At 37.6% G+C, this 15,164-nt stretch overlaps 2 protein-coding genes across 3 annotated transcripts; one reads left to right on the top strand and one right to left on the bottom strand.

Annotated features, from left to right (window-relative positions):
- Nucleotides 1–3,688: 3,688 nt before the first annotated feature.
- Nucleotides 3,689–11,186, top strand: LOC141643381 (putative Histone-lysine N-methyltransferase ATXR5). 2 transcript variants are annotated; one of them, XM_074452521.1, is made up of 6 exons: nt 3,689–4,282; nt 4,441–4,524; nt 7,223–7,449; nt 8,306–8,406; nt 9,066–9,278; nt 10,663–11,186. In XM_074452521.1, the coding sequence occupies exons 1-6, from the start codon at nt 3,910–3,912 to the stop codon at nt 10,820–10,822; spliced, it is 1,158 nt and encodes a 385-aa protein (XP_074308622.1). In that variant the 5' UTR covers nt 3,689–3,909; the 3' UTR covers nt 10,823–11,186. The 2 variants fall into 2 exon arrangements, with proteins under 2 accessions (XP_074308622.1, XP_074308624.1); XM_074452523.1 differs by lacking the exon at nt 4,441–4,524 and having other exon boundaries at nt 3,695–4,282.
- A 1,098-nt stretch (nt 11,187–12,284) lies between these two features.
- On the bottom strand, nt 12,285–14,106 carry LOC141643380 (alkane hydroxylase MAH1-like). The gene has a single exon (XM_074452520.1). The coding sequence runs from the start codon at nt 14,006–14,008 to the stop codon at nt 12,476–12,478; it is 1,533 nt and encodes a 510-aa protein (XP_074308621.1). The 5' UTR covers nt 14,009–14,106; the 3' UTR covers nt 12,285–12,475.
- Between the last annotated feature and the right edge of the window lie 1,058 nt (nt 14,107–15,164).

Raw genomic sequence — 15,164 nt, 5'->3', positions numbered from 1 at the left:
AAGTCTTTAACACTAGCCTTCGAATTCCAATAATCCTGCGAAGCATCAAAGTAACCTTTCTTGACATAATAATTACCATTCTTCGACAATTTTCAAAAAGCAAAATCCTCTTTGTTGTCGCTACTTATCGGAATAGCCAGAATTCTAGCAGTGAAAGAATCCTCAAAGAAAGTCAAAACCATGTCAACATTCCACGTATTATTTGCGGAAATAAGATCCTTGACTCTCAAGTTATTTCGGGATGAGTCAATATATAAAAGATCATAATGTATCGGGATAGGAATCGAGCCATCCACCCAAAGAGTAATCCAAACATTTAAAATTGACTCATAACCAATTTATCCAAGCAATGTGTTAATGTAGTCTATACTATTAATAGAGGTGTGAAGGCAGGGGTGAGAGAGGAGTCAAGTAAAGTCAATGACAACTGAAGCCCCAAATTAGGTTTATGTATTAAGGCTATAAATGTTTTAAGCCGATTTGCTAAGTTGTCAAAAAGTTTGGTTTAAGCCTGATTCAAACTCGATTAAATCGTTCTCGGTCAAACCCAGCCAAAGTGATCTCGAGTTCGAGATTGACCAAATTTGAGTTGATCGTGAATTTAGCAAGGATTGGATTGAAAGTTTTTTAAACTTGTTTTTAAGATCTTTTTTTTTTCTCTTTTAATGTATAATATAATTTTGATATTCTTTTAGTTATATTTAAGTTTTCTTTTGGGTATTTATAATTACATTATATTTTACCTTTTTTTTAATCTTTCATTTAAAAAAAAAACATTTATATTTAGCCAGAAAGAGTGTTAAAAAATGGATATAATATTATAACAAATTTAGCTTGATTATATTCGAGTTTAAGCCTTGACCAAGCAGAACACGAATTTCAATAAATTAGGCGACGAGCTCTAAGCTAAACTCAAACTCAAAATTCTAAGCTGATCCCAAGTCCGTCTGAGATCATTTCAGTTACACAATGACTCAAAGTTGTCAAGTCGAAAAGAAACATAGAGTCTATCGCTTGTCAAATCTCAAAATATCTAACAATACACAACAGTTATCAAACTCTACATGGTGTGTGTAGCATATTTCTTACAAAGTTTTAATTTCTTAATTTTTTTCAAAATAACTACTGAATATCGTTGTTTGTGAATTATAATTTCATGATGTTTAAAAATTGTGGGTGAAGTATTTCAAAATTGTTTGTGAGTAATATTTATTTTTATATATACTTTATATTAATAATTGGTTTTCGTCTTATTATTATTTCAATAGAAGTGGAACTTAGACCATTTTTTTTTGCAGGGTTTACATGCTATTCAACAAATTGGACTTTACAACCAAAATTGGCTGGTATGAGTGGTAAGGGCTCTCATCTCTTAAACAAGTGGTCAAGATACTCCTGATCAACAAAAAAAAAAGAAAAAACAAATTGGACTTTACAAACTTCATGATTTATAAAAAAAACAAAGCGTCTTGCTTGTGACGGGCTATCCCGTCACAAGCTGAAGACCTCTAACAAAAAGAGAGAGGGGACAAGGTGGGGCACCCCCCATGTGCTTCCCACTCACCTCTCAATGGATATTTTGTGAGAGGAAACGGTATCCGTCACAAGCTTGTGACGGATATCGTCCGTCTTCAATGAGATTTAGTGAAAAAACAAACGTAGTTGCTCTTTCATGGACACATATTACTCATTCATGGACTTTTTGTCATTACTTTTGCATACCTTACCCTTCTCCCAAAGAACAATAAAACCCCTCCCTAATTCTCTTCCTCACAAAATTAGTCAAATCCGTCAAATTACTCAATTATGAACATGTCTATCAAGTAATAACTCTAATTTATTAACTTGATTAACTATGTTCTATCAAATTATGAGATTAATTTAATTTAATTAGGGTTTGATGGAATAATTATTGTCATGTGAAGACCGATTGCAGATTTGCGGTGGTATCACTAGCAAGAACATCGAAATCCTTAGAGTCTGATCCTTTAAGGCAGATGGCAAATTGACATCAATAGCATTTTGATTAGTTTTTTTTTTTTTGGTAAAACTTTAGCATTGATTAGTGTTAACGAATAGCAATGGATGAAATTGAAACTTTTTGTAAACAAACGCATTGCATTGTTTTCACGCTTTCGTCATCGCTCTTCATATTGTCGTAAGCTATAACTGCTGCTGCTGCTCAACAATGGATGGCATTAGTGTGGTGGGCCTCGTCGGTCAAGGGAGGCGATGGTTGGCGACAAGCTAAGGCCGGGAAGGGCAGTGGCAAGGTGGTGTCAAGAGTGGGGGAGGGAGGTGGTGGAATTCAAGAGGAGAATTGAATAGAGAGAGAATTGAAAATTTGGGTTGAAATAAAAGGGGTAAAATGATCATTTGCGTCCATAAAAGAGTAAAATCCGTCCATGAATGAGCACCACCCAAAACAAATTGGACTTTACAAACTTCGTGATTTTCTCAGAAAGACTAGATAACCACTTTTTCCTAAACGCCATGGACGAATATGAGCGAGTTCATGAACAACTCTATTAAACTTTATACCTATAAAATACCATGAAATAGACTTGATCAAAGTTATTACTTAATTCTAAGATATCATTGATATAATAAGAAAAAAAATTCATTGTAACCCTGCTTATGATATTTTAAACTTCAGTAGCCGCTAGACAAGCAGAGCACTTTACTTTCGACGGCCACATTTCTACATCCTATGTGTTTCGCTTCTTTTAGACTTGTCATTCCGCGTCCGCTTCCCTTGGTTCCATCTCCACCCTATTCTCCCTAGACCACAACTCCTTTATCGTCTTGAAAAACCACCCCACACCAGTTTACACTCCATCAACGACCCGAACATCTACATTAATTTTGTTCATCCTCGTCGCTGGTCTCGTCCACCCGTATGTACACCTCCTTATCTACAGCAGCCTCTGGCGTTGCCCATTCACCCTCATTTTTTTTTGTTTAAGCTAGAATATATGATGATTTAAATGTATATTTACTTGCATAATATACGAATGCCAAAGTTCATAATTGAGAATTTGAAAGTGCTTACACTTTAAATTGTAAAAGCTACCGAAATAAATAATGTAAAAATGACATTAAAAACCATACCGGTAAAAACCCTACAACACATATACGCATAGAGGTGCTCAAAAAGTGGCCCAAACCGGCAAATTAGACAGTCTCAGACCGGTCGCTTCGATCCGGTCCAGACCGCATACATATCGGTCCGGTCTACGGGTCTAAAAAAATATGGCGCCCGGTCTTTGGTTCCGCCCATACTAAAAAAACCTCAATTTACCCTTCCGGTCCAAACTGGAAAACCTAAACTTAATGGATTTTGATCCGGTCCAGATTCACTCCTAACCGGTCCGATCTTCGTTTTAGGGTAAGTGGTTATTCGATCCGGTCCGATTTCGGACCGATAAACCCCATGCGCATATTCTCTAACCCATCCGACACATGTTAGCCAAACCTAATTACCAGACTCGCAAACCAACATAAACCCCGTTTTACAGGTCTATCTCAATTCCCAAGGTCCCAACCCACCCAAAATATATCAACGGCTAAGAAAAATAAAATTTAAACTACCCAATAACCTGAAATCAAGAAATTTAACCCATTAAAAAAAGGCTGATTCAACCTAACCATTTTTTTTCCTTTTTACCAATTTTCACCATTACAGAATACAGAGTACACATACAGTACAAATGTACAATTCAACAGAAATGCTAATTGCTAACCAATCCAGCAATTCACCATCATCACCACCATGAAACCCCTTTCTTCACCTCTCTCAATTAAAAAATAATAAAAAGTTCCCACCTTTACAAATTATTAAGCTCCGATTACCCGACCCACAAACCATCCGACCCGAAATTCCACAATCCGACTTCGACCCATTTCAGAATGGCCCCATCCACCCCGACCCAGAAGCTTTTCCCCTTCAATGGCTCCGTCCGCCGTACTGCGGCGGCTCCACCACCGCAACAACCGCCGCAGCAACCACCGCCAAAATTGTCGCAGAAACCGCTAATGAAGGAGAGGAAATATAAGAGCATGGTGGAGATAATGGAGAAGGCTAAGTATGCGGTAATCGAAAGCGATGATTATACGAATGTTGTATGTGAACAATGTGGGACCGGAGAAAAGCCTGAAGAATTATTGTTGTGTGATAAATGTGATAAAGGGTTTCATATGGGTTGTGTGAGACCCATTGTTGTTCGGGTTCCTATCGGATCCTGGCTCTGCCCGAGTTGTTCCGGTCCACCTCCTGTTAGATGTAGGGCCCATTCATTACATTGCTAAGTAAATTTATTTTATTTTTTTGATTTTTTGTTTTGTGATGATTTTTGAAAATTGTGTGTGTTGATTGGTTGATGATGCATGTGTGTTGGGTGATAAGATGGTCTTATATGAGAATTTGCGGTGTTTTGATAGGTTTGTCGCAGAGGAAGATAATAGACTTCTTTAAAATTCAGAAGTGTAAAACTCTCCACTTCAAATGTAGTTTTTCTTCACAAGGTAATGACATTGCTTACAGTTGATTTGTTTTCGTAGATGTTTCGCATGGACCCGGAAATGTGTATTTTGCTTGAACTGGAGTGACTTGTTCACTGTTTTTTCAGTTGGAATTCATAAAAATTCATTCTATATTTATGTCAGATTGTGGCTTTTATGTCCAAAATTGATTTGGTTATGTTTTGGGGATTTTTGGGGCTTGTAATTGAATTATAAGTCATACTCAGAATTCAGATGATCACAAAGCAATGCAGTATTTAGGGTTATGTTTTCGTGATTTTTGGGGTTTGTAAAAGGATTAAAACTCATATTCAGAATTCAAATGATCACAAAGCAATGAAGTAGTTAGGGCTATGTTTTCGGCATTTTTAGGGTTCCTATAAACTATTTTCCGGGACAGTAACTATGGTGTGCTGCAGCTATAGTGCTATATACATACATTAACTGTAAGCTCTGTTGCCTAAAAACTCGCATAATTTTGAAAATGAATACTCTTGATTGGAATAGGGGAAGTATTATTGTTTGGTCTCACTTAACCTATAGCTTGAAAATTTAGATATCATCTCCTCTCAGTAGTCTGCTTACTAGAATAACTGATGTCAGTTGGTTGTGAAGCTTCTGACGAATAACAAGTTCACTGGTTAATGATAGCAGTTCATTAGTTTCGCTGCAAAATTTTCGGATCTAGTAATCATGACTAGATGCACCTCTAAATTCTTCCCCTTATCCATTGCCTATTTCAGGTTTCTCTCTTTTCATTTAATCGCTGTGATCAAGTTGATTTTTTTTCCGCGTTTTTTTTTATTCATTTCTTATATGTGAGCTCCATCCCGTTTGTACTGTCCTCAATGACGTTGATGGTCTAACGCTGTCAATTTTGACTAGTAATTTCTCCACATATATGTAGATACAATGAAAAATAAATCACGGTTGGTTTATTGAAACACCCACTCATATTATTATTTATTTAAAATTGTAGTGTGTATATAGTGAGAATGTTGGTAAAGCTGTTATCGATTGACCCTTAAAATCAAATGAGTACATTCAAAAAAGATGGAGGGACCAGAGAGTATGAGTCACCATATATAGAAGTAGTTTATGGATCTCTACGGGTAAGATCTCCATGAGTAGCTTATCACATATGTCACTTTTCAAGAAAGGAAATGGAGACTGTCTCAATTATCAATATCTAAGATTTTTGTTTGCTATCTACTTCTTGATAGAGGAGATTGTTTTTGTGAGTGGAGTGGGAATTTCTTTTGGTGATCATACATTTTTCAAGGACTATCGACAATATCTAGGACTCTAGGTGGGCAATAACAACTTTATACGCAGCTGGGTTCTTTTGTTTCTACATTTTGTCGTAAGGTGAAAACCAGTTCATGTAGCTATCTTATTGGAACTGTATCAAAGCTTGTTGAGGTTTGCTTTGAAACTTCAACACTTTGTTTGGATGGAGGGATTTGGAGGGACGGGAGGGAAGGAGAAAGGTAAGGGACATACTTCATTGTTTATTTAGCAAGTTAGGTTGGAGAGATTATTGGGGAGGGAAAGATAGAAATCCATTTTGCCTTTTACAAAGTACAAATTAAATTAAAATCCAACTATCATTTAAAAATTTGGAGGGCTCCATCTCCCTCCCTCCGGTAAACTTGAATAACATATCAACATTCTTCGTAAGTAATGGTTTATCACCTGTTCACTTTATTTGAATGGAGGGAATTGAAGAGTGAGTGAGGGAAGAGAAAAAGATCCGTTTTTTCTCATACATACGAAGTTTAAGTCCTAACATAGGAAAAATTTAGAAGGAAAATGACAGTAGTCCATTTCTCATTCCCCTCCAGCCTTAGTTTGAGAAAGCTCAAGGCGCACTGAGGTGATGAGGCGCAAGGCGCGATGGCACACGCCTTATGAACACGAGGCGCATTGATTATCAAATGAACATCTATGTTTTAGAATATTTTTGTGTGCAACAATAGGCCTGTTTTTGTTTTTAAAGAGGGCGAACATGAATTTATAAGTGAAATTAAGCTTTAGGGGGAGAAGAGAAGGGTGAAATAAAAGAATTTGGAAAAAAAAATATAGGATTTAATAATAATGTGCCTCGAGTGCACCTTGGTGCTCCTTTTGGATCCCATGTGTCTCAGAACCCTGATGCTTCAGTGCTCACACCTTTTTAAACGAAGCTTCCTGTCTTCCACTCGCTCCCTTTCCCTCTTCTCCTCTTGTTGTATCCAAACAAATCCATAAGGTCGTATCTTTGATAAACACAAATCTTTATATTAGCTCATATAGTGAGGGTTAGCTATTGAATAATTATATTTCTGTGTCACATATTTCTCACTTACAAAAGTTGATTTTGATTGTAATTCCGTCTAAGGCTTGTATTGTTTGGTTTATACCAATATGATCCCTACCTTTTTTGGCTTTAAACAAGTATACGAGCATCCAATCACGCTTTATGGTCTGTTGTAAGAAACCTCCATTAATTTGATGAATTTATGATCATGAGCTTGTTTACTCAAAACTCTCTGGTATGTTTAAATCTTTTCCAACTTTTATGGGCTTCTCTGCATAAAACTTGTTTATTCAAAACTATCTGACATTTTATCCTTCTCATATTCTTAAAAGGAGAGTGCAATCCATGTAGGATTTATAGGATATGTATGGTTCTTGACTGAAATATAAAGTTGTGTCTTAGATTCCAAGAAACGCAGAAGGCGCTCGTTGGTTTTGTACAAGAAGAAAAAGAGAAGGTTGCTTCCTTATGTCCCAACAGAAGATCCTGCTCGAAGGCTAGAACAAATGCGTTCTCTTGCTACAGCTTTAACAGCGCTAAACATGGAGTTTAGTAACGAGCTGACCTACATGCCAGGAATGGCTCCAAGATCTGCTAATCAAGCTATATATGAAGATGGGGGAATGCAGGTGAGTCTCACCTTGCTGCTACATTGTTACTAGCAACTTGGGTTATCGATTCTATTTTCACTTTCCATGGAACATAAAAATTTACTATTTATTTGCCTTTGAAGTTTGATGGAATAAAGCTATATAATTCACCAAGTTTTCTTAGAGTCCATTTTTGAAATAATGGCCAAAAATAAAATATTTGTCGTTTTGGGTCGGTTTTGAAAATATTTGTCAAAATGGTGTCCACGTAGGCTCGGGATTTCTAGACCTGAAACACGCCACTACTAATGGCGTGTTTTGTGAAGGAAACACGCCATTAGTAGTGGCGTGTCTTTACAATAATTTTTTTCCTCAACTGACACGCCATTAGGTGTGGCGTGTTTCCCCTCCGAAACCCGCCATTCCCAATGGCGTGTTTGTTTTAGTCCATTTTTTAATGAAGTTTCTTTCCGTACTCATTATAAACACGCCATTGGTAATGGCGTGTTTTAGGTCCAGAAATCCCGAGCCTACGTGGACACCATTTTGACAAATATTTTCAAAACCGACCCAAAACGACAAATATTTTATTTTTGACCATTATTTCAAAAATGGATTCGTTTTCTTACTTCTGATATTAAGAGGTAGCAAACGGCTGACTCAATTTTCCTTATGGTTATCTGGAAGACTAGAATAGCCTCTGTGTTCCCCAACACATGGGAAATGTGTCGTACTTATGACCCTCCTACTTCGCCATAGGCGGTAACCTCTAGGAAATGGGGTAATGTTGTTAATGTGATCATGTCTGCATTTACTACTTCCTGCTGGTGGAATTTTTCCTGCATAGTTTTTGCACACTTCAGTCTGGAAGTACTTACTGTTACTTTCCTTTTAGGTACTTTCAAAAGAGGACCATGAGACGGTCAACCACTGCCGAGCTATGGCCATAAAAGGCGAATGCCCACCGTTATTGATAACTTATGACGCATGTGAAGGGTACTTCATACTGTGCCTTTACTGATTCCTTCACATTTTGGTTTATCTCAAAATAATTGGTCATGTTCTTGACTTGGTAGATTAAATTGATAATATTTGCACTTAGTCCTTAATCACAATAAGCAAATTGGATGGGTATAAGTGGGAGACTGGAGGATACCTTTTCTTTCTAAATTTTTTTTTTTCCTGTATGTCTTGAAAATGGACCCAAATAAAAATAAAAAAATAAATCTTGTTGGGATGCAGAAAATAAACTTTATCTTTTTCCTACTAGATGCTTGTTTTTTTTTTTCCATCTTTCTTTTCTGAGCATGTTAATGCAACTTAGATCACTGCTATTTGGTTCTAGAATACAATACAATAAAATAAAACAAAATTCTCATTAAACCAGCTCCTTTTTTTTTTTTTTTTTTTTTTTTTTTTTTTTTTTTTTTAATTATTATTATTATTATGAGGTAGCGATCACTCACTGCCATTCTCAACGTAATTTTCCTTAGTTATGACTTGTGAGTGATCTGGAAACAGCTTATGTGTGTCAATCAACACTAGAGTAAGGTTCTTTTCATCGGATATTTTGTACATATTGTACTCCGTAACTCGCAATTTGAGTCAGCCCTTGAGATACCAGTGTTATGTTACTGTCTCTTTTGGTATTGCAGCTACACAGTTGAGGCTGATGCTCCAATCAAGGATATGACATTCATAGCAGAATACACTGGAGATGTGGATTACATTAAAAATCGAGAGCGTGATGACTGTGACAGTTTGATGACGCTGCTGCTTGCAACAGACCTATTAAAAAGCCTGGTCATTTGTCCTGACAAACGAGGAAATATTGCTCGATTCATCAATGGCATCAACAATCACACCCCGTAAGCTCATTTGATTCGTATGCTTTGTCATTTACTGCGCTAAGTTGTTTCAGGAGAGACCGTCTCCGATAATAATAATAAGAGGTCAAACCACCTGACTAAAAAAATCTGTCATAACTCATAATCCTAGTCACTGATCTACCCATTAGCCCTCTTTGGTCAAAGGATAATAATAGAGTTAATTTGTTCATATACTGATGATTCCTCCTCTGCCTCCCTTCCCACTAAACCTACACTATATATTTATTTAGTCTTACTCCTGCACAGCTTAACCCCTCAAGCTCCCAAGGTTTGCCTCTCCAAGAGTTCTAACTTTGAGTTCTAAATTTCATTTCACACACAAGGTTGCAAAAGTCTTACTCCTGTGTGGCTTAAACCCTCAAAACTTCCAACGTTTGGCTCCAGGAATTCCAACTTCGAGTTAGACTTCCTTTAAACACCCAAGGTTTCTAAATCCGTAGTACTCGTCAAGCCGTCAATACCAACATACAACACATAATGTGAGAAATTTTAACCAAAAATTTAAAACACATCATTACACGAATATGAAATACATGCAAATCAATTCGAAACTGGGTTTGAGTGAGTCCGGTAACCCAATTAACATTTACTTTCATTTATTAATCAACACATCATACACCATGAAATATCGTCTTGGATGGCCTCATTAATTTGTCAATGATTATGGGCAAAGAGAACCCTAATTGTAAAGACAAACTCTTTTGCCTTCCTGACAATAGTTCATACACTCGTATTAGCTCCTTCATACTTGTCATTTATGAAGTCAATATATTTTGTGCACATCTTTCCTTTGTATTATTATGTGCCAGTTGTTATATACTCCCTCCGTCCAAGTCATTTGTTTACCTATTCCATTGCAGTAATGGGAATATGATCTAACACATTCGTTAGTGTCCACTATGTCATCCAATAACAATAACCACATATGCCCCCCTCCCCTTTCCTTGGTCTTTGTGTCAAAAGCAAAGGTAAACAAATGACTGAGACGAAGGGAGTATCCTTTATTTTTTTATTTTTTTTATTATTTTTGATAAAGTAATAAAACTAGATTGATCCTCTAAGGTAGGACTAACCTATCTCATCCTTTCGAATGATAGAGGTAAGTTGAAGCCACCGGCTTTCAAACCACCTCGAAAGAGTTGGACATGAATGTCCAATAGTATCCTTTATGAAGTCCATGTATACTCCTATTTGGGAAACACATTTCTCTTGGTATTATCATGTGCCCGTCATTATACAAGGGTCAAAGAAAAAATTCTGATTGAAGAATATGGCTCTCATGATAATCTTATGGTGAGAGACTCTCCTATGAAAATTTTTGCTACTTGGCTAGAGTTTTTGAAACTAGGCTATTTATATGCAGGGAAAGTAAGAAGAAACAAAACCTTAAATGTGTGAGGTATGACGTGAATGGGGAATGTAGCGTTCTTCTAGTCGCCACCCGTGACATTGCTAAGGGAGAAAGGCTTTACTATGATTACAATGGTTATGAGCACCAGTATCCAACTCATCATTTTATTTGAAGTTCATACACGGGAATTAATCATTCTCGGTAATCTAATTAAGATCCTACTGATGCACAAATCGACATTAAATCTTTTTTCTTTTCTCTGTCTCTTCTCAATCATTAAGCTGCTGGATGTAGTCCGGCCATTTATCATGATTTGTAGGGCATTTAACATTGTAGAGCCACAATGTGGACTAGATGAGTGTAGAGCAGCCAAAATGGCCGGAGTTTAGGATTTATGATGAATGGCTTTTCTGCATATTAGCCATCCTGATTTTTGAACCACAGGAGACAATTATGATAAAATCTTTAGGCTCTCAGTTATTTTGTAGGACAACTGCTCTCCAAGTTACATATTTACTTATTTTCTTCTTTGCTTCTGTTTCTCTTGCTCGGAAACTGTTGTAATATGGCATAAGAAGGCATGTGAGTTGAACCTCAGATATGCCACTAGGAGATTGAACATTTCACCACTGATACTGTCGTTTTCAACCCAATTAGTATTTCGGGGATGGTGAGGGGATAAAGAGGCCAGTGTGACAAACATCACTTTGTTATTCTTAAGGCGAGGGAGGGACAATTTTTTGGGAGAATTTGTGTTCCAGGCCAAAGAACTAAGATGGGGGGGCACCCAAATCGAGACTGAATTTCCGTGTCATCATTTCATGTGATGACAGTGTTGATGACTGTTGATCTTAACAAATCGGAAATTGTCAACATCACGGAACTCGTAATTTAGGCAATTGTCAACATCACGTCACTGGAGTATGACAGTGTTGATGACTGTTGATCTTAACAAATCGGAAATTGTCGACTAGCACGACCTTTTAGGGTAATTAAAAAACAATTAAAAATACCTAAAGCACAACAGGCCGGCATGACACGACTTTGACCAAGCCAGGGATGGGCCACGGTGGGGAGGTGGGAAAAGCGGGCCATGGCTGGCTTGGGCCGGGCCAAAACTGCGGCTGGGTATGATGAGCCGGGACCCGTGCCAGGCTCTAAGTAGTTACTAGTTACTGGATAGCTTGGCGAACCACTATTTTGGGGTTGTTTGAATCCATACAAGGATCTCCTTAATTTGCAAACTCTCATATTTCTAAACATTAGTTGTTGGAGCGCGCGGCAAGGCGCGCAGTCCCCCCCCCCCCCCAATTAGTGTAATTTGTTTTGCGCAGTTTACTTGTTAGCGATGCATGGTATGTTAAGCAGACATAATTTTGTAAGTGCAACCGCGTTCAGCTAATTGTGCTATCTAGTTCGTTCAGGTATTTTCGGGGAGTCTCGTCTAGTCTCACACAAATGTATTTGGTTATTGTGATCCGAGTACCCAAGCGAATTAAACAAAGAACGGTGTCGGGGTTGAGGATCGATCTCGGATTTAGTGGAATCGAGTAGACGAGTACCAATACCATGCATAGAAATATGTCCACTTTTATAACATGTCAATTTTGTGATACTCACATGCATAGAAATATAAAATATATTTTTAAATCGAATTTCTTTGATTTAATCCCTAGAAAAACATTTTACAATGAGAATATTCTATCAAATTATTTGATGTAACTTCAATCTTAAACTTAAATTCAACAAATCCTAAAGAAGGAGGAACATTCCTCTTATTATAACATACAAGGAGAATATTCAACACCAAATTATTTAACGTAACTTAAAGCGAAATTTTAGACATTTTAACCTTTAAACCGTTCTTCATCCGAAGAATTATGGAAGTCTCGGGAACAATAAATTGACCTTCCAATGGACGAAACTCGTAATTTAGGATTATTGCAGCGGCCACGACCTTCATTTGGATGAAGGCCATGTCTTTACCAACACAAGATCTTGGACCTGCACCGAAAGCTGAAAACTTGTAGGAAGGCTCATGCCTAATCTTCCCTTGAGGCGATATCCATCTTTCGGGCTTGAACTCGCAACAATCTTCACCCCAAATTGATTTCATCCTTGCCATTGCATACAAGTTGAATATAATTTGCATATGTGGTTCCACTTTGTGCCCACTCGGGAGAATGTCCGTCTCAATTGGATATTTGGATTGAAATACTACCGGAGGGTACAACCTTAAGGCCTCACATAGTGCACCATGGAGATAAACTAGCTTGTCACTTGTTTCTTTGAAATTGTTCCTAGTGAAATCATACAATTTGTTCATGTTACAATTGTCGTTTTCATTTGCTTTCATGGTTGACATAAGTTCTTGTCGAATTTTTGATTGAGCTTGCGGGTTTTTGGAAATTAGATAGAAAAACCATGATAATGAAGTACTGGTCGTATCTCGTCCTGCTATGAAGAAATTAAATATCGTGTCTCTTAAGAACTTGTCTTCCTTATCCTTGTACAGCACGGAAAGATCGACACCACCTATATCTTGTTCATCATTAGGGTTAGTTGATACAAATTGCTTCATTGATTCATGCTTCTTGGCTATGCAATTGTAAATGAATTTGTCTAGTGTTTCCCTAGCTTTTTTATACTTCCTCTCTTTTCCGACACCTAGCCACCTTATAAACTTCCATACACTAACCGGTATAATATGCCGGTAAAATAGAACCTCCATAATATCATCAAAGGCCTTTGAGAAGGGAACACTAGGCAAATCAACACATAACGATCCCAACTCATATCCCATTGTAAGAGAGCATATATTATCCAATGTAAATCTTTCGAACAAATCTTGAAAATCAAGTACTAACCCGTGTTTAGAAGCGTGATTAAGGACCGGTATTAGACCAGTTTCCACTTTCGTACAAATATTCTCAAGCAAAATTTGATGAAATTGAGGGTGTCCTACAAATGTTTGAGCCATCCTCCTATGGTACTTCCACAATTCACCTTTGGAACTGAAGATCCCATCTCCAAGGACATCAAAAATCTCGTTATACTTATCGCCTTTTTGATAATTACTATAGTTCTTACTCAGTACATGGTGTATGTTTCTCGGATCGCTAGTGATGAATAGATCCATGGAAGTGTACCAAGGACCCTTGAGCAGAAAACTCAAGTCGGATCTCTCCGTAATCTCAATACAAAAGTCGTGGACTCGATGAAGGTTTTTGAGAATGGCAAGTAACATCCCTACAAAGGGCCAATTTGTAGGCACATTATTTTTATTATTGCGGAAAGTGTAACAAAAGAGAAGCATAGTGAAAATGAAGGTTAATAAGAAGAGATTGAGAAACTCCATAGACTAAATAAATAATATTATAAGTGCTGGAATTTTAGCTATTTGCTCTAACTGTAGAAGTGTATATATGCATGAGCTTGTTGGTTGTCAATGTCAACATGAGGTCCAACGTCCAAGCATTGCTGTATATACAGGTCGGGTTGTAAAAGAGTTTCACTCGGTTAATATTGTTCTTAAAAGTCGGTTTGATCAAAACTCGTCTTTTAAATCACAGTCTCGTTCTTAAGAGTAGTGATGTAAATGAGCTACGTTCAGCTGATTTATGCTGTAAAAGTGATCAGTTCAATTGATCGAATATTGTCTGTGAGCGACATTTTATTAAGAGACGACGGATTACACGCGTGACGCGTTTAATATGGGTGAAAGCCTGAAAGGGCTTACTTAGCCTACTCGACAAGTTTTTAAAACTGTCTATATTCCTTGCCTGCCAAAATTTTACGGGTAATATAATATCTGCGGACTATATAATTATATAAGAGGTTAATTTGGCGGACTATGTAATTATGTAAGAGGTTAATTTTAGAAAAGAAGCGCGGAATTAGGTGAGAATTGTCCATATAATGAAAAGAGGACAAGTACTATAAATTTTAAGTTAAACATCTCTATTGAGTAATGGTACAATGTTAATTGTTATTAAGAGTGTACTTGTGTACATTGAAGCAAGTCGTGGAAAAAGGAAAAAAAGAACATCTTGATGTAAAGTTGCAAACAATGAAAGGTGACCGAGTTTTTGGCGATGACCTAACTGTCTTTAATTCACGGTGGGGCTGTTGGGTGGTGGGCTACTCGGTGGCGGGTTGGGTGATAAAGAAAGAGTTGTGGGTATGTGAATAGAAACCTAAAGAGATGAAAGTGGGCATGCGGGTCGTTGGACTAGCACATACACCATCACAACCCATGGCCCATTTTAGCACGACACGGGATTGACACAACCCAGCACAGCACGGCACAACACGCCATGGGTCGCGGGTCGTGCCTAGGCCGAAGTTTGAGAAAGAAGACCGTGCCTAGCCCACGGACGGCACCACCCACCCAGGCGGCTAGGCACGACACGCTTTGACATGCCCAAAATACAAAGAAATAAGGCTAAAGTGGAGGAATTTCTCGGGCACGCCTAGGCATGGTACATCAACAGACAGCCATTCCATTTCACCGG

The sequence above is a fragment of the Silene latifolia genome, chromosome 2, assembly GCF_048544455.1.
Source record: "Silene latifolia isolate original U9 population chromosome 2, ASM4854445v1, whole genome shotgun sequence".
Taxonomy (NCBI): domain Eukaryota; kingdom Viridiplantae; phylum Streptophyta; class Magnoliopsida; order Caryophyllales; family Caryophyllaceae; genus Silene; species Silene latifolia.
Note: the sequence above shows the minus strand (reverse complement) of the source record. Positions and strands in the feature narration are given on the sequence as shown.